The 18,583-nt window shown below is 46.1% G+C and overlaps 3 protein-coding genes across 6 annotated transcripts in view; 2 read left to right on the top strand and 1 right to left on the bottom strand.

Moving 5' to 3' along the window:
- The window catches only part of synj1 (synaptojanin 1), a 30,359-nt gene extending 23,972 nt beyond the window's left edge, over positions 1–6,387 (top strand). Inside the window, 5 exon segments of the mRNA XM_040151377.1 lie at positions 370–422; positions 535–724; positions 811–1,133; positions 2,813–3,003; positions 3,005–6,387. Coding sequence (XP_040007311.1) covers positions 370–422; positions 535–724; positions 811–1,133; positions 2,813–3,003; positions 3,005–3,680 — 1,433 coding nt within the window. The 3' untranslated portion in view covers positions 3,681–6,387.
- A 517-nt stretch (positions 6,388–6,904) lies between these two features.
- cfap298 (cilia and flagella associated protein 298) lies at positions 6,905–10,376 on the top strand. 2 transcript variants are annotated; one of them, XM_040151383.1, is made up of 8 exons: positions 6,905–7,171; positions 7,786–7,957; positions 8,215–8,382; positions 8,776–8,843; positions 8,938–9,096; positions 9,373–9,504; positions 9,622–9,717; positions 9,815–10,376. In XM_040151383.1, the coding sequence occupies exons 2-8, from the start codon at positions 7,819–7,821 to the stop codon at positions 9,923–9,925; spliced, it is 873 nt and encodes a 290-aa protein (XP_040007317.1). In that variant the 5' UTR covers positions 6,905–7,171; positions 7,786–7,818; the 3' UTR covers positions 9,926–10,376. The 2 variants fall into 2 exon arrangements, with proteins under 2 accessions (XP_040007317.1, XP_040007316.1); XM_040151382.1 differs by lacking the exon at positions 6,905–7,171 and adding an exon at positions 7,313–7,550.
- A 50-nt stretch (positions 10,377–10,426) lies between these two features.
- Positions 10,427–17,825, bottom strand: eva1c (eva-1 homolog C (C. elegans)). Of its 3 annotated transcripts, none has more exons than XM_040151380.1 (8): positions 17,288–17,825; positions 15,668–15,870; positions 15,363–15,486; positions 15,004–15,156; positions 13,208–13,351; positions 12,491–12,568; positions 12,295–12,387; positions 10,427–10,814 (listed from the first exon to the last, which is right to left on the bottom strand). In XM_040151380.1, exons 1-8 carry the CDS (start codon positions 17,400–17,402, stop codon positions 10,732–10,734), a joined length of 993 nt encoding a protein of 330 aa, XP_040007314.1. In that variant the 5' UTR covers positions 17,403–17,825; the 3' UTR covers positions 10,427–10,731. The 3 variants fall into 3 exon arrangements, with proteins under 3 accessions (XP_040007314.1, XP_040007312.1, XP_040007313.1); XM_040151378.1 differs by lacking the exon at positions 10,427–10,814 and adding an exon at positions 11,645–12,218 and having other exon boundaries at positions 12,295–12,390; XM_040151379.1 differs by lacking the exon at positions 10,427–10,814 and adding an exon at positions 11,645–12,218.
- Between the last annotated feature and the right edge of the window lie 758 nt (positions 17,826–18,583).

Raw genomic sequence — 18,583 nt, 5'->3', positions numbered from 1 at the left:
TTCAGCAATAGAATAGTGAAAGAAGAGGTGTGTGCTTGCAAGCTGTGTGTTCAGCATTTGGCTCGAAGAACAAGGCCTGCCTCTCTTCCTGACTTTCTGCAGCTCAGGAATGACTGAGTCATCATTGATAATAAAGTCAGGTATAAGGAATTTGGTCTTTCATAGATTGGGGTGGGTTTGCAGTGTATTCATGTGTAATTTAGTTAAACAGTTGAAAAAGTTAGGATTTTCCGTTTGCTTGAACCTCCCATCTCTCTAAACGCTCCTGCTCTTCCTTACATGTCTCCCTAGAGGGCACATGATATATACAGAATAATGTTGTTGTTGTTGTTGCTAATGTAGCTGGTTTGTCTGTCTTAACTCTTGCAGGTCGAAGCCAGGCAGCAGCGGGAGCTCCTGGACCTGGAGGTGCTCCCAGACCGGTGAGATTATAAATATGATTATTCATTACAAAAGGACTGTGACTCTTCTTTCACTGATTTCTACCCAGCTTCTTAATTTCTTTCTATTTTATATTCCATCCTTGTCTTCCAGAATATCCCTCCTCGGGCCGGGGTGATCAGTATGCCCCCACAGTCTCGCCCACAACCTCCCTCTCACCCTGGAGCGCCCAGACCTATCCCAGAAGTGCATCCCGGGGCCCCTCGGCCCATCCCAGACACCCATCCTGGAGCCCCACGACCTGTGCCCAGTGCCCAAGCTAAACCGACTGACCTGCCTCTAGGTAATATACTAGATTATCAGCAATAGAAGGCTATTACTAGGATACAGTGAATTTAACCCTTTACTCTTCTCTGTTGCCATGCTTAGGTCCTCCACCCTCAGGACCAACTCCTGCAGTGAGACCCCAGGTTCCAACACAAATGCAGCCGCCCATGCAGCCCCAACCTGCTGCTCCTTCAGCTCAGTCCCAACTCCCACCACCGATGCAGCCCACGCTCCCAGCTCCTCTCCAGCCACAGCAAGCTGCAGCTCCTAAAGCGGGCCCCGCGGGGCCTCCTGGTTCAGCCGCCGCCGCCACTGCTGCCCCTGCTGGGCCCCCACAGGGTCTAGCCTCTCCTAAACCCCCGCCGCGTTCCCGCTCCTCTCACGCTCTGCCGCCTGATGCTGCCAAGTCTGAGACAGCTGTAAAGGTTGGTGCCAACTACCTTTTCATTAAAGTATTGGAATTTCAGCAACTGAACAGAGAACACTAACATAATTTTTTCTGCATGCGGTTCAGTCACATACTACAGAGTCTTGCTCAAATTCTGCTCATTAGACAAGATATTTTATGTGAATTTATGACAATTGTTGGAGGTGGACTGTGACAATAGGAAAAGATCCTCTTTCTGCTTCATCATCAGATGAGCTTAGTTGTCTATGTCATTCTTCCTGCTTTTGTCTCTCTCTCACAAGCTGGAGAAGCCCTCAGGGTGACAGGTACTTGATATTAAACCACCTGTTTGTCTCATCCTCCATAGCACAACAGTCCTCTGCTCTGATGTTATCACCTCTCATGCATTACACCCAGTGACCTCCTCCTCACTCATTTTGTAATTGGTTTTCCTTCCTTTTACATCTCCTCCCAAGTTATTTTAACCTGGATGTTTTTAGTCCACTGCAAGGCCATGCATTGTTTTGTGTTAGGACCACAAAATGGAGCATTGTTTGTTTTTGTTGGTCAACATGTCAAACCCTAAATTACAAAGACAAAAAAAAAAAAAAAAACAATGAAAATGTGATGTTTGTTGTTGGCCATTTTCTCATCACTAGTCCTTTCATATCTGCTCACTCTGGTTCAGGTCTTTCAAGTGAGCTTATATGCAATGACCTCATAATTTGATTGGACATTGTGTTTAATTTTTATTATTTCATTCATTTGTATTAGAGTTAGAGATTGTATGTGGACTGCGATACATAAATCAGTTGACAGCAATAGTCAGTGTAGTAAACTTGACACCATAAGGTGAGTGGAGGGTTTTTTTTATCAGCCAGATTAAGGGTACCCTGTGGAGTTTTTGACCACCACTAGTATTATGGATCAGTGTTTTGATGAACGGGTCCTCACTGTTTTTGTCAAACCAAGGCGGTATATGTATGCTCCACGAGCATGTGGGTGACTCTTTACGCATTCCTGCTGACTGCAGAGGGCGATAATAGCACTAATGTATAGTGCATGCAAACCATAAAACACAATTAAGAAAGAAGAAGACAAAAACATAAAACATCTAAAACAGTTGTACACAGCTGTACACATCTTATGAGTTGCTAACGAGGCCTGCATGTCCAATTGCCCAGTGTAATAGAAAATGAAACCTAACTCTAAGATTGGCCCTGTTTAAAGGGAGCTATATGATTTCTCCATACTCCTCTGATCGACAGGTTAGTGCTAGTGATTGACCAAGGCATGTAGCGATGTGCCATCAAAGGGTGGGGAAGATGATGACTGCTCACTAATGTAAACATGGATAATTACAATGCAAATTTCTAAATAGTCAGCAGTCCGCTTGGCAAGGGCCATGTGAGAGAGGAAATGCATTTACTGTGTTTGTAATTAATACATGTACTACATTTAGGTAAGAAACACTGGATGTATATAAATGTATATCTTTTTTGTTTACAAAAAAAGCTCCACAGGGTATATTTAAACTCTGTTTTGAGCCAAAGAACATACATTATAAAAAAAAAAAAAAAAAAAAAGGAATAAAAAAAAGGACAAACTTATGGCCTATTAGTTAGTTAGACAATAGTATTAGGTCATGGTTAATATATCCACACTGCATTTGTTGTGACAGCTGAATGGCATTTTCTTCGTTTTGTTCCTCCTTAGACGAATGGACTGAATGGAATCCAAAGAGAAGCACAATGGAAACCCGACCCCTTCAACACACTTGAATCTGATTTACTCTCCTCTTCCTCATCCTCCTGGCACACCACCCAGTCCCTGACCAGAGGCTCCTCTCTGCGTCCTCACCCCTCGTTTCCTCCATCCACGTTTTCCTCCAGCACCCTCCCTTCATCCGCCTCCTCCAGTCCCATCTCGTAGTCGCTCGCAGGAGACGCTGCGTGCCTCCCCTGGCCCCTTCCCAACTGACTCGCTTCCTGCCCGACCCAGCAGCACCAATCCCTTCACAGGCCCACTCGCACAGCAGCATCAGCAGCGCCGCTCGCTCACCCCAGACTTCAGCGTCCAGCGTCCCAGCCCGATGCCAAACCTGCAGAGGACCATGTCTGCTCTTACTCAGCCACTCATGCCCACCCTTTTTGCACCATCATCCACTCTCAATCCTACACCTGCTCCTCTGCTCCCCTTTACCCCTGACCCGTCGCCTGCTCCCGCCTTGCCTCTGGCACCGCCCTCCTCCATTCCGCCTGCCCTCGAACCTCGCTGCCAGCCACCTCCCCCAGGAGGGAAACCAACCCAGCGGTGGGTCACTTTTGATGATGATTTGGATTTTCCACCCACGACTAAAACGCAACAGACCCCCGTCTTCCCTTCCAGTTCCCCAGTGCTCCAAACTCAGACTCAGCCCACCCGCTCCGTGTTTGACTCAGAGCCCGACTGGTTATCCGCGGCCCCTTCAGTATTCCCGACCCTCCCTCCTCCCATCCCAACTAGAACTGCAACTGGTAACCCAAAACTCCCAGAGGGACCCATTGACGACTGCTTCTTCCCCAGGGAGTCGACGGAAAGATAGGATCACCCTTAATATGCAAAGGGCATATCCAGATATGTATAGATATATGACAAATGTGTATATGTGTGTGTGTATGTACAAAAAGAGACAGAATTTAAGACGTATAGACCAATCCCCTTCTGAATTACAGGAAAGGATTTATATCTCGAGCAGTAACATGAGAAATGTATGAGCCTAAATGTGTGTTCTATCTTTACCACAGAGATATATGCTTGTTCCCTGATATTAACATTTATTTTAATATAAATTGTTCTGATGTTTATTTTTATTTATGGCAGCAAACGTGCCTGTGTCTACAGTATACAGTTATACGAAGTATATCTATACGCACAAATCGTGCGTGCAAGCACCTGTGCAATATCAAGACGTGTCTGTGTGGCCGTGCAGCACACTGGATTTGCCTGCAAGGTTTTCGCCCGAATCAGTGTTACCTTCGCATTCGCTACATTTTGCTAACACACTGCGGGGCATATCCCCTCGTTCTGACTGATCTGTGCATTTAGAGCGGGATTCTCAGAGTAGATGGTCATCTTCCACTTTCTTGGTTTTGTCGTGTAGTAACGGCCATGCGCTGCGGGCTGTACATCTGCCAGGATTCAGATTGCTTTGACCTGCAACGAATCAATTGTGAGTTTGTTCCCTTCTTTTGGGTCTGAGGGGTGCAAAGTCGAAAGTCATTGCGTGCTCGCGTTTATCATGAATGTACTTTATGTTGCACTGGGTTTCGTCACTCCCTCCTTGCTGACACCACAGTGTAAACAGCAGCAGCATGAATTCGGTGTCATAGTCAGTCAAACCGCTCACTGCCGCACGAGCGATGCTCTGTCATATCATCTCAACCACTCGATAGTAAGACATTTTGTTCTCTCTCTATTCAGTCCTCGTTCGCTGTCTGTGGGCTGTTACGCTTAGCTGAATTAATTTTGTAGCTCTATATCAAAACCTATACATAGTAATTATGTATAAATTTATGTTTTCAATATGGAAACTACTCGCTAAATGTGTGTGTGTGTGTGTGTGTGTGATAACCGTACCAGTGGTTTGCACAATGTAACTGATATGCACTGAAATGCTGTGTGCGCTCTCTTGGTCGTATTGTTGTTGACGGCAGAGTGACAGAGAGGAGAGCCTGCGGATTGAACAGGTGAGGGGGCTTTTTGACCTTTCCACCTCCTTCTTGATTTATCCAAAGCATCAAACCATATTACTGTAAATTCAAAGAATGTGGCGCGTGTGTGTGTATGCTTCTGTTACTCAAAGTATGAAGAAGATGTGATTTGAGTCTGTGAGCATGGCATCAAACTCATGCCGTGCATAATAATAAGAGGGCACATTTTTTCTTACTTAAACTTTTGTTTATTGCAAAAGTCATGCTTTTAATTTCTAAGAACATTTGCTATCTTAATAATCTATTGTTGATACTGTGGTGAGAAGTAATGTGTTGTGTTTGAGGTGCATATTGCCCGTTGTTGTGTTTAACAGTGTTTGTGTTTGGATGTGAGTGTGTGTACAGAGTTAACAGTGGAATACCAGAGCTTTTCCCAACTGAAAAGTCTCATCTTTTAGGTACAAACAGTATATTTGTTACAGGCTCTGAACCAACAGCCGCTGTATTCACTCACTAGCGGCTGTAACTGCTCTTCAGCCTGCCGGGGGCTGAAGAGAGCCATCGCTGTATGCGAAAAAAAAGGTTAACAATACAAGACAAAGGATTTATTTCCCTTCAAAGCAACCACCATCTGAGCGAGTATTCCCCTGTAGCAACACCAATGGAAGATTACTCACCCCTTCGACTGGAAATACAGACTCAATTACGCTGTGAGCTTGGGCCCAAACGCACCGCCAGATAACGTTTCCAGCTGGCTGTTTGTCGTTTTCCTTCCCAGGCGCCGTGTGGCACACATTCCAGACAGTAGTGTGACTTGAGTGTTGGGTGTCAAACTCTTCTCAGTGTTCGCAGAAGCCCCTGTGATATCCAACCCGAGGCTGTTTGCTCCAGTTGAGGGTAATTGTTACTGAGCATCGCTGATTTCTTATCCATTCTTAAGGTGTGTGTGTGTGTGTGTGTGTGTGGTGTTGTCAGAGGTGACGTTTCAGTATTTTCTTTCTTCCTGTACTACCGACTTCACTCTTAAACGGCTGTTGAGTTTTATGGGTCAGTTTCAATGTTGACAGTGATGACAAGACGAAACAGTTTTGCAAAAGGATCAGTGAGAGCACAGTCCTCCCCAGCAGGACACGTGCCAGCTGTTGTAGACTACTAAGATGTGGTTTCCCCCAACCTTCAGAAATCACGAAAAACAGGCGGAAATGTCTTGAAAGCATTCCGATGGTTCAAGGAGGGCAGACACATGAACCAAGAAAGTACCAGCTAAATAATGCTTTCGCGCTCTGTTTAAACATATGAATATGAGTAGAAACCTGTGTCTGCATTAACAGTAGGTGACTAGCCAGCGCTTTGTGTATCGTCATGTTCAAGATGAGATTTTATAGGAAACAAATTGCTCCTTTTGTGAGGTCGGTGTCCCTTTTTATGGCTATAACCCATAGTAAATAAGAGTCTGTGTTGTTGAACATATTCTGTATGTATTAAAGAGAAAACATGAAGCTGCGATTCATGTTAATATCCAACGTTCCATATTTTAAGTGCACACCCGATTGCACATTTATGTATGAAGCAGTTTATGTTGTATGTATGCAAAAATAAATGTACGTTGACCTGAGTGTTGATGTTTTTTTCTTTTTCTTTGATTGCAGGCTGTTACTTTATTCCGCAACATAAAAATTGTAAACTCGTAAATTAATCGTATACTTCTACTCAAAATTCTGTTGTGGGTACATTTTTTTTATCATGGGTTTGTCAATGGAGACATTTATGTTTCGACAACAAAAATTAAGTGTATATCCTACCCGCACTTTAATATAGATTTAGGTTCTGGATATTCTCTCCAAGGGGCTAAATAGCACCCTGGCGCTCATTTATATGGACGCAGGGGTCACGCTCATATTCTATCAGTATAACAACCTAAATATTCATCAGATGTGTAAGTTTATCATATTTAAGTAACTTTTTCAGACTTCGTTCTCATATGCATCATCATAACACTAGACAAGTTTACCACGTTAAACCTTCCTTTTTGTTGACAATATCGCAGGGCTCATATATGGAGTTGCAACCTAAATGTTACTGAGAGTTCGCCGTCATTTCAGAATGTAAGAAAACACAGGTGAAACGTCTTCAAGATCTCCAACCAAGTCCAGGTGCGCTCGTCGTTGGACGGAGAGCCGTCGCGTTTCGTTACTTAGACTGCCCCCGTCGATGTGTCGATGGCGTGGACGAAATAGTGGGAACACGATTCAACGCCACCACAAGCGGCGGCCTCCAAAAGATTGACCGCAGAGTTGAATCAACACAAACTGAACACCGTGACTTTCACGAAGGCGGGATTTGTTGCAGGACTGTCGCATTAGACCGCGTCAGTTGTAACCAGGTGTGGACAACAAACCGCCAACTGGTTGTGTCTGTTGTTTGCTCTGTTCTTTCTGTGGGAGGTTTTTTTTGACGATGTAAAATATCGCCGGCCTTATCCTTTAAGTTTCAACACTGGGTATTCTTTGTGAATGTGACACCGGCTTTCGCCAGTTTCGCATGAAAAAACGCTGTTCTACCACCATTGACCGTTAGATGGCAGTAAAAGTGCTTTGGGTCAGTTTGAGCTGCCGTGAAAAAGTTCGCAAGAAGTAGAACAGTGTGTGGACCGGGGAGTCCTAACGGTGTTCCTGGTTGGTAACCTGACCGGCTGTAAACAAAGCGTGAGCCCAGTTTGAGCGGCGTGGGCACGTCTCGTGTTCTGTCGTTTCGCGGCACAGGTATGTGTCACCATTTTCAGTCACTACAGAGAAAAATTAGCCCCTTACCAGACGGAGCCCGTAAATGTAATTGTACACAGCTCGGATAGCCAGAAGCTAGCTCTAGCGTTTTCTGGAAGCGTCCGCGCATGACCGTCGCTATGGTTACACTGTTTGTTCCCCCCAAAAAACCCCGTCGTGTGGCTTTGGGCTTATTCGGGAGCTAAAACCCGGTTTCCTCGATCGTCTCTTTCAGGGGCTCAGACAGCGGGCGAAACGTCTTTGCGAGATGGTGCAGCTGCACGTGAAGCGCGGCGACGAGAGCCAGTTTCTCTTCAGCACCGCCGTGGACGCGCCTCTGGAGTCGGTCGTCCGGCAGATCGCAGCCATTTACAACGGGAGACTCAAAGTGGACAGGATATGTTCAGGTGAGACTGGCACACGCTGTGCTTCAGCGGGCTGCACTCACGTTCTTGCTTCACTACTATTTAACTGATTGCTGGCAAAAAAAAGACCACTAGCCTGAACCACACAGCGTTTGGATCAGTATTGGTATAGGCTCAGATCACTCAAGCACCTGTTACCTGTGTTACCTGTCACATGTCTCTGTGCTCTGGTGGATAAGAGCTGTCTAGTTGGATTCGTCGGCATAGGCTCGACTTGTTCTTTTTTTTTGTAACCCCAGAGATCCCGGAGCTCGCAGACCACGGCATCACACTGCCGCCCAACATGCAGGGGCTGACAGAGGAGCAGATTGTGGAGCTGAAACTGAAGGATGAATGGGAAGAGAAGTGCCTGCCCAGCGGAGGGCCAGTATTCAAGAAGGACGAGATCGGGAGGAGGAATGGACAGGGTGAGACTCTGGCTCTCCATCGTGGGCTCTGTTGTTTAACACAAAATTGATTCCGAATGCGTGTTAATTATTGGCAGGAAGATCTTGACACTTCATGTCCCCTCTACATTGTCCTTTTTTTTGGGGGGGGGGGTCCTTTGCATGTGGTTGTAGCTTTTAACTGCAAATGGTGACACGTGGATAGTGATTTACCCGTCTTATACCTCTTATTTTAAACCCTCCTTGTGTAGTAGCAATACATACTACTACTGTGGAGTACATATGGATACACCGAAGAGGTTATTTTGCATGAAAATATGTTGTAAAAACCAAAAACATTACTTTTATGGAGGTAGGGGAAAGGGGAAAAAAAATTTTGGTATTCTGACCACACATGCCTTTGCCCTATGCCAGCTCCAAATGATAAAATGAAAGAGGTGCTGATGAGAACGATGGAGGACGCGAAGGCACTGGTCTCCAAAGTGAGTCTGAGAGTTCACACTAAATTCTACACTGTTTTGTTCACCAAGGGGTCAGATTGTTTTATTCAGTCTTGTCTCTCTCCTCATCCTTCAGAAACAGGTTCAAGCTAACGTTTGTGTCACCATGGAGATGGTGAAAGAAGCCCTGGACCGGCTGAGGGGTGCCGTGATGATTGTGTACCCCATGGGGCTGCCTCCTCATGACCCTATCAGGATGGAGTTTGAGGACCGGGAAGACCTTTCGGGAACACAGGTAAACAGCTGATCCCGTTTCAGTGATCAAAAGTCTCCTAGCAGCTCTTGGCTGACGGCAACATAACATTAATTTTCAGTTCAACAACAAAGGCGTAAGTTACTACGGTTGCTTTTGTTTTTAAAAAAGGTTATTTTACATCTCACACTGTGTTCGGGATAATTGAAATTTGAAACTCATGAAGCTATCTGTCTCCTTGACAACTTCTTTCTTCACCTTTCTCTCTTTCCCCTCATTCCTCTGCACCTGCCCTCTCCATCTGCCTCCTTACGTCAGGCCTCTCTGCAGGTGATCACAGAGGAGGAGTGCCAGCTATGGTGGGCTGCCAAAGAGATGCAGAGGGGGAAAAAAATGCAGGACTACATTGGCAGAAATGAAAAGACAAAGCTTGTGGTTAAAATCCAAAAGGTAAGAGCTCATTTAAGCAGTGAGTATTTTTTGTGGTATATGACGAGCATTGTATTCGTCGTCTGATGAGTTTTTGTTGGCACTGAAAGTAACTCAATTTGTTGCTGTTCCCTTCAGAAAGGGCAGGGGGCACCAGCAAGAGAGCCTCTTGTCAGCGATGAACAGCAGAAACAGATGATGATGCATTACTACAAAAGGCAGGAGGAGCTCAAGGTGAGGAAGGGCCAGGCAAAATTGTAAAAGACAAACAGCCATGTTCCTGTTTGTACTGAATGTGCCTTTCTAAATGTCTCCCGGTGACATTTTTCAGAAACTGGAGGAGGCAGATGATGATAGCTACCTGGACTCAGAATGGTCAGACAGACAGGCCCTCAGAAAACAGTTCCAAGGCCTCACCAACATCAAATGGGGACCGAGATAAAGACCACTACCGCTCTGACCACCGCCTTGGAGCCGCTGCTCGGACCTGATCCTTAACAGGTCCATAGTATATGCAACTGGCTAAGATGTCCTATCACAGTCCTGAGATCTGTTTACTGCTGGTGTGTTTTTTGAGGTCCTCCAGAGGATGTTATATACAGCAGTTGTGTTCATATGACTAAGACAGGTTCAGAAGTGTGCTGGTCTTGTATTTCTGAGTTTCTGGATGAGCACCCAATGTTCCTTTTTAACCAAATTGAAATGGGAAGAGGACACCTGGACACAAAATATAGCGGAACAGGTATTGATGTCACATGGAGGCTGATATCGTTATAAATCCGATTTATTTTAACTTCATTCTTCTCCCTGTATTCCTTCCGATCATCAACCTGTTGTAAAGTTACATTTTTATTGAAGCTGTGCAAAACAAAAATAAATTTAAGCTCAATCTATATTTACTTTACGTTTTTATTGTTGTAAAAACAAATTTTTTTAAAAATCAAATAGAATTGTTTCCAATTTAGCGTGTGTCAACAGCGTGTTCATACATTTTGTATTAATAATGTGCTAATGTTCAACAAAGTCTCAGACGTAGTCTTTCAACTGAAACACTGTTTAACGTCCCGTGGAGTGCAGGGATAAGGATGCTACACCTTTCCTCTCTTTGTCTCCTGTCAGTGACACACACACAAACCTCTGAAGGTCAGTGCTGTTCCGAAGCAGGAAGTTCCCACATAGTAGCTGGTCGCTCCAATTCTTGTCCCAGCAGGGATGAGGAAGTTGCTCAGAGCGCAGAGTGAGTGTGTTTCATTCACTGGAGGGTTGAACTTCGTGGAACAACGGAAGGAGCCGATGTGGTGATTTCAAGGAGGTGTGGCTGGTTTCAAGGCCTGCATTTAAAAAAAAACAAAAAATATCTGGACACAATATGTGGATTTAAAGGATAATTCCACCTTTTGCACGTTTAATTCTTATGGCTCTTTAAAAAAGACAGTGATCAGTTACGGCAGGTGAAGTTGGAACACAAACCTTAGGTCTCTGGTATGAACAGCTGCCAATTTTAATCACCACTAACGTAGTTAGACTGTAGGGAAAACACTGTAACATGAATATTTTTTGTCAGTCATTATAAATATATATATATATATTTTTTTTTTTTTCCCAAATGAACATCAAAACATTTTTACCACAGTTAGGAAAGATGATCCTTGACACTTATCAAACTACAAATGTGTTCATGGTTTAAAAAAAAAAAAAGCATTAATTTCCTTTCTGGTTTATCAGGCCAGTGGGAGTTTGGAGATGAGAGCAACTGTGTTTCACGGTCCCTTTAGACAAACTGGATCGTTAATGATGGATCACGTTCCCTGGCGTGTTCTTTGGCTTATAGTGATTTTTTTTTAGTTTCACTGCTACATCTGTTATGAGATGCTCCGATGATGAATCGGCACAGCAATATTTTTGATTTGAATGTGGTACTGTGTGACTTCTGTCAAGAGAAGTGATTTCTCGCTCTCTGTATCAGTAAACAGTATTTCAACCCGAAATCTCAGCTTCATTTGGTAGCGATTGTGAATAAATACAATATTTAAACAATGACAGAATTTATGGGACCACCCATTTTACAGCATAAAGCCCTGTTGATCCTTTACTGCGGTTTTATATAAACATTAAGTTCTCCATTTTTTAGCATAAAGCCCTGTTGATCCTTTACTGCGGTTTTATATAAACATTAAGTTCTCCACAAATTGAAAGCTCCTGCAAAAAAAAAAAAAAAAAAAGGCAATACAGGCAACAAATTGCTTTGCAATGTCCAAAAAAAGTTTCTCGTATTGTCAATAATCAAAGGCTGGTGCTTAAAAGCATCCATGGGTCCAGGTTTATTTAACATGAGCTGCCATTCAGATATGCATTCATCCGAATCTCCTGTATGACCATCTCTCTGCGCTCAATCCTCTCTGCCCGTTCGGCTGCCTCGCTCACATAAGTCACCTCCTCCCAGCCGTACACTGCCTTCCTCTCCGCCGCTGAGATTAAAGAGCTCTCTGTTCCTTCTTCGTCGTCGTCGTCGTCATCCTCATCCTCTTCTCCTTCATCATCATCATCATCATCATCATCCTCCTCCTCCTCATCCTCCCGGCAGTCGGCAGTCTGGCTGCGAGACTTGGACGGGAGTCTGTGATCCCCGGGGCGGCGCCCTCTGCAGGTCACCCGGACCGACACAGCCAGCAGGGTGAGCAGAAGACCAACGCACACGCTGGAGGTGAAGAGCAGAGCTGCCATTTCTGGATGCTCTGCGTAGGAAAAGCAGGGAGCTGACCTCTCAAGTGTGCAGTCGCGAGCTCACGCATGCATGTAGATAATGTTTACCTTTGACGTAGACATAGGTCAGGAGGGAGTCGCTCATCATATCTCCTGAGTTGTCTGGCCTTCTCGACCCTTTGGAGAAAGGCTCCTCCGGATCTACTGGAGAAGTTGTCATGAAAACAACAGTACATCGGATTAATGATGTGGAGAAAAGGCCACAAAAAACCTGGAACTGCAACGGACTGCACGATGCTGTTACCTTTTTCTGTGTCCACGGTAGGAGATGAGGTGGAGCTGAATATGTTCGGGTCTGCCTCCCTTAGTAAGGTCTGCGGTACTATTGGAAGCAAGACAGAGGAGACAGTCTATTTATTGCTGTGGACACGTTGATGCAGACTCAGTGACGGTGTACTGGTGGATCTACAGTAGACCATTCATCTGCACACCTCTTCCCACGTCCTAACCTCTGGAACACAAAAAACAAAACCGGGACCACAATCGAAGCACACTCTGGAATTATGAATACTTTTCTCTGCAGTTTCGTTGACAACCGGCCTACAAGGTTAACACACATTGTTTTGTGGTAGATGGAGACAAAGGGGCCAGTCGGAAGAATTCTTTCACCACCAGGCCAAAGCCCGCAACTCCAAATTATGATACACAAACAATGTTGCTGGATGACCTCACTGGCATCTCTGCCAATCGCAGGAAGTTCGTCAGGATGTCAGCCTCAACCCGCCAATCTGAGCTCACAGGCTATTATTCCCTGCCCTTGCGTTATTGGGCGTGATACGATAAGAAAAGCTGATGGCTGACTTCAGCGGATAAGAATTCACAGTAGGAAACTACACATGTTCGCCGTTGGAGCTGTCTGATAATTAACAAGGCAAAAACAAAAGCAGACATGACGCGTTCCTATTTTGAAACCTCTCTCAAATTTATCAGCCGGCTTGCGGGGAAGCACAAAGAGTCCTACCACAAGAATACACCACACTGAGGTACTTCCTGGTTCCTGGAAAGCAGGGGTCCCTAAAGGTCTGGTTGCCGATGGCAACAACACACTTCGGTTTGCCGTAGCAGGACTCGGACACCAAGTGCACGGCCTCGTGGTTGAGACACTCTGTGGGGAGCAAAAAAAGGAGAAATTCAGAGGCAACCAACTGTGACATCTTCTGTGAGTGTGTGTCTGATGCTCGCTCAGCTTTGGGACAAAGCTCACTGATATTCGGCCGCAAGAGCCGAACCACTGGGTCGGTCTTTTGCAGGAGTTTGGTTGTAGTGTAACTGAAATGAAATCACCTTTTTTGGCAGCCAATTTGGCAAAGCAAATAGTTAACTCATTGCATCTATGTCAGTTTAAAGTCATTATCTCCAAATTTTTTCTTTTTTTTCGCTTATTCTAAAGCATTCAATGACCAGATGTGTTACTTTAAAGCACTGCGTCATATCTTTGTAAGATTAGTACAATTTGGCAGAATTACTAACAAACGTCGGCGAAAACCAGCCTTTATACTCGCACCTTTCGTACAAATCTTTTTTCACAGCAGACATTTCGACTTGTCGTAGCAGGAAAAGCACAGGTGTCACCAATAACGTCAATGACCGCAGGGGCACACCCAAATGACGTGCAGCCATTATTGATGTTAGTAGCTTACACCTCTGCGTTTTTCTGCCCCAGCATGTCGGAATAAGTGCTGTGAAAAACGCCCACTGTGTGTATAGTTTTTGCTTGTGTTTCTCTTAAATCCAGGCCTCATTTCCCGTAAACCCCCGCCCCCTTTGTGCTGAAAGGCCACTTTCTGATTTCAGTGAACAGGTTAGAGCTGACATTTCCGTAGCACTCTCACTCCTGTCACCATCTGCCATAGACCTCTGTCCCAGACGTCATTTCCACAGTAGTCACAGTAGGAAAAGCGGTGTTGTAAATAACAAAATTATCGATGGCGGATTCCTATTTAGCTGCTTCGGTTTCAGGGTCCCCGGTGGTATGCACGCCGACTCACTGTCACACTTGTCAGGGCTCCCCGGGACGCTTGACTGGAACAGAGCCTGGGCGGTGTCCGAAATTACACTGTCATATATAACAGCCGCACTTAGTTTACTCCATAGTGGGCAGTGAATTGATATTTCGGACACTTACTTGTCATCGCCACATTGAACCGTGGTGATTGTTAGCAGAAAGTAGTGGGTTTTTTTGGTTTTTTTTTCCATTGCGGGAATGTTTGAGTCAACTATATGGTGCATAGTTTTTACACTTAAATAAAATGGGGGAGAGTTTGCTGCGGTAGGGCAGTAAATCGTTAGTGAATTTACCATTCACTTACTATCTACTGCCCTACCGGGGAGTCATTTTTGAGCACAGCAGCGCCGATTTTGGAGCGGGGAATTTTCGTAGAACCTTTACTCGTGTCACCATCAATCAAGTCTTTTGGATCTGAGCAACTCTTTTTGTACCACAAAGCAATCCAGCACATTTTCCTGTACGATACGACTTCGTGAAACATAATGCGAAATATCAAGAGGAAAGATATCAAAATGCTATACGTTGCCCCTATAGACAGTTTTTCTTTTTAAATTAGTGTAAGCTAATACTTGCTGCTACTTAACAATAAAACTTCATTCCCTCTCTCTCCATGTAAAGTGCTAAAATACAATTAATTTTCAGAGTGGTTTTTAAAGATGCCATATTCCTGGCTTGGTTGTTACCCTGGCAGAAGGAACCGTCTGTCGGCTACCACCACATGAGAAAAAAAGACTATCCCGTTGACTCACCAAACGGGGGTGGTCTCGTCAGGTGTGAGGGGCAGGTGTCCGTCTGGCCCAGACCTCTGCCGTAGACAGCTGCGTAGATGTTCAGCACCCTGGAGGGCTTGCAGCGCAGGACCATGGTCTCTCCCTCACACGCCACATGTCTTCTGTATTCAGCTTAGTAAGGGGGAAAAAAAATAGAGAGGATGAGGAGGGGAAGGGGAGGGTGGCAGAGGGGTTAGGACTGGGGTAAGGGGTGGGATTTTTTGTGTGTAGCTGTGTAGCTATTCCATGCTCAAACAAGCCGCCTCTGGCAGAGATATGACATTAAAAATGGTCGTGAACAGGGGGGAACACGTGGGAACTGAGCTGCTGAAACTCACTGGGTTTACACTTGTAGTCCACGTGGAGGTATTTGGTCGAGCCGGGGCAGGGGTCCTTCCCAAACAGCAGGTGACTGACAGGTAGCTGGCAATCCCTGTGGCTCTGACACTCAGACAGCAGCTTCTGCTGAGCAAAACACCGGGGTCAGTAAGCATTTACCAGTGAACAGGCCGGGATGTTGCAAAACCACAGTGAGCAAAGAGTACTTAAAGACGACCAAAAAAGAATGATTCACTGACTGGCTGACAGGTGGAAGACGGTGGGATGTGCCTCCATGGACCGTCGAGACCACCATAAAACGCACCTGTAGAGCAGTAAAAGCTGAGCAGCTGTGGTTGCGGGCGGCTCGGAGCGGAGGGTCCGGGTCTGCCTTGCACCGCCACGCCTCGCCGCTGCCGTAGAAGGCCGACTGGATGGAGATGGTGGAGTGTCGTGGACAGTGGAGTCGCAGAGGCTGCCCGTCACAGGCGTGAGCGGAGTGACTGATGATGATCCGGGACAGGTAGTCTGTTACACGAAAGGCACTGGTCAGGGCCGTACTACACGTGGAGATACAGTACACAGGTGCGTTACAGGGACACTCCGCCGACTTTACACATGGAGTTCAGGTTGCTTGTCAGGAGGAGTACTACTCTTTGATGGGGCCTGATGTCTTCTGCGGCTCTGCAGGGAGCCTTTTTTTTTTTAAAAGTTTCAAAACATAACCCTGATGATGGCACCGGGGTTATTTCCGCGCCTGGGCCTGGGACTTAAATATCTTCACAGCAAGCCTGCATCGCAAAGTGGAGGCGTTGAGTGTGAGACAGGTGAGCGTTTACCTGCCTGGGAGGACCTTGTGATAGACGCCGCCGATTTTCCATTGCGGGAAATGCAGGATCCAAACCTTTCTGTCTGGAGCCGGAGCCGCACTCGAGACTAGAGAGTCAGGGTATCTCTGCCTCTGTTGCTTCGGCTCTCACCACAAATATTTTAATCTGTCTTTTGTGAGCCCCCCCCCCCAGCTTTAAGGAAGTGCAATACAAAACCGGTGGATTACTAAGACCACTATTATTTACAGGAGTAGAGAGAGACACATCTACCAAAAAGGATTTTTAACTTTTTCAACTTAATACCTTGAAAAAATATTCCGAAGTTGTTACGTTTTCGTTTTTTTTTTCAGTCGGCTGCATCTGTGATTTGGGATCAGATGGTTCGGCCTCCCTCGGAGCTCTGCTGGTTGTCTCACGTTGCTTTGAAAACTCACCCGTCAAGAGTGCTGCCTGGCTGCCGGTGCCCTTCCCTGGTCGGCAAATTCTGCCAACCCCCCCCCCCCCGTATGTCGCACGGTCTGCAGGTGTGATTAAGTTACTTCGGATTCAAAGTCCTTTATCTTGAGATGTTTACATCGTTTGCTTCGCGGGGGAGGAATTGGGATTAGAAGGTCAGTGTAGGTAAAACAATGGAACACCATCCTCTACATGAAACAACAGTGAGAGTGGCTGGTCTCCATTACATTAAGAGACTGGTGATAAGTCTCGTACACATAATCCTCTCTGCCAGCTGTACATAACAAGACAATAAATACAACGACAGACACAAAAGAAGACATGTATTTTACTCCTCACGGGCTTTCCTTATAATCACGGCATCGCAGACGGGTGAGCCGTTCCATGCCAGATCTCAAAGGGGATCTTCGGGACAAAATGGGTGGTATTGTAGGAACGCTGGCAATGTTGAAAAAAGACTAGAAGCCCCTTATCTACTGCACCGTACGGCATCACCCCCCCCCCCCCCGTGGCTATTGTTATAAAGCTCCATGTCAGACCTCAGTAATAACAACACTTTGACTTAGAAGGGGGGATCCTGGGACCAATTCCTTCTCCTGTGGTCTTTTCATCCCGATTCACCCACCTCCCCCCTCCTCCCACCACCACCATCATCTTACTTGAGAAGTCAGCCAGTCCGTTCATGCGCCTGGTCCACAGGAGTAGAGTTAGGCAGAGGAGGCTGTGGCCCCAGTCTGGTCCGTGGCAAGGACGCGTCCGGCTCATGACTCGCATCCCCTGTCTCTGGGATCATATTCGGGGGACTCCAGAATTCACCGTAGGCAACAGGACTCCAGCAAAAGAGCCATACAACGAGGTCACACGATCCCGCTGGCGCGCGGCGCCGAGCCTCATCTTTCTTAACGGCCCGCACACTGAAACGTGGCTTCTGAGCCGAAGTCGCCGCGTCGCCCGCGTTGTGTCTCCCGCCCCGCACACGAGGATATCGCCGCGCATGCAGCCGACGAGGCACGACAGCGGCTGAGCCGCGAGCAGCCCCCCGCGGCAGTGGGGACCGCGGGAGCGGGTCGGGAAATAGCAGCTGCGCAACAAGTTGCTCAGAGCGGACGGACGGGGCGGTTATTCCGGCGCGGCGTGACTCTCCCGGGCCGACTTTTCACCTGCTGTTTCGGCGCTGCAGAGATTTGTGAATGGACGCGTGTGGAGGCTGAGGGCGCTTCGCAGCAACAGCTGAGTGGGAATCGTAGCGTGGGCGTGGCAGATGAAACTATTTTAAAGCCAAGAGGGGCGTATGACGCACTGGCAGGCCCTTTTTACCCCCCCCCTTTCCCTTCCTCCCCTACATGAGCCACATGTTTATTTTTCGGATTATGGAAAAAAATCTCTCAATCTGATCATTTCCTACTTCAATTCCCTCCTTTCTCTATAAACCCACAGGTGTAACGTCCACTAATGAAGTGCATAAAGTGAATTTATTTTAGGAATCTATTAGAAAGGATTTTTTTCCTCCCCTCCCCCTGCATATAAAGTTATCATTTAGGCTATTTGATTTGAAAACTCAATCAGTTTTTAGGGGTTGCTGCATTTGATTTTTCTTTATTAGTCCGAGTCCTAGCCTCCCTCTTGTTACTTGTCAAACTTTGTAATACCTGTCCAACGCAAAATTAACAGCAGATGATAAAGACAGAGCCTGTGTAAAAGTTGGAGCAGGAAGAGATAGAGTGGTACTCTGGCAGAGGAAAGAGAAGGATACTGGCACGGCGCATTGTCAAGACGTTTGAAGAAAGCAAGCCTTGATATAAGAAGGCAAGATAGACAACACATTTGATTAGTGGTAATGATGCTTTGTGTGGGTCTGTGTGCGTCCGCCCCCCCGCCATCAGTGTTTTTTGTCTTTTAATCTACAAAGATCAAATTTCAAGTGAATGATATTTTGACTCCGTTTCTTCTCATAG

Source organism: Xiphias gladius, chromosome 17 (assembly GCF_016859285.1).
Source record: "Xiphias gladius isolate SHS-SW01 ecotype Sanya breed wild chromosome 17, ASM1685928v1, whole genome shotgun sequence".
NCBI classification, from domain to species: domain Eukaryota; kingdom Metazoa; phylum Chordata; class Actinopteri; order Istiophoriformes; family Xiphiidae; genus Xiphias; species Xiphias gladius.
Note: the sequence above shows the minus strand (reverse complement) of the source record. Positions and strands in the feature narration are given on the sequence as shown.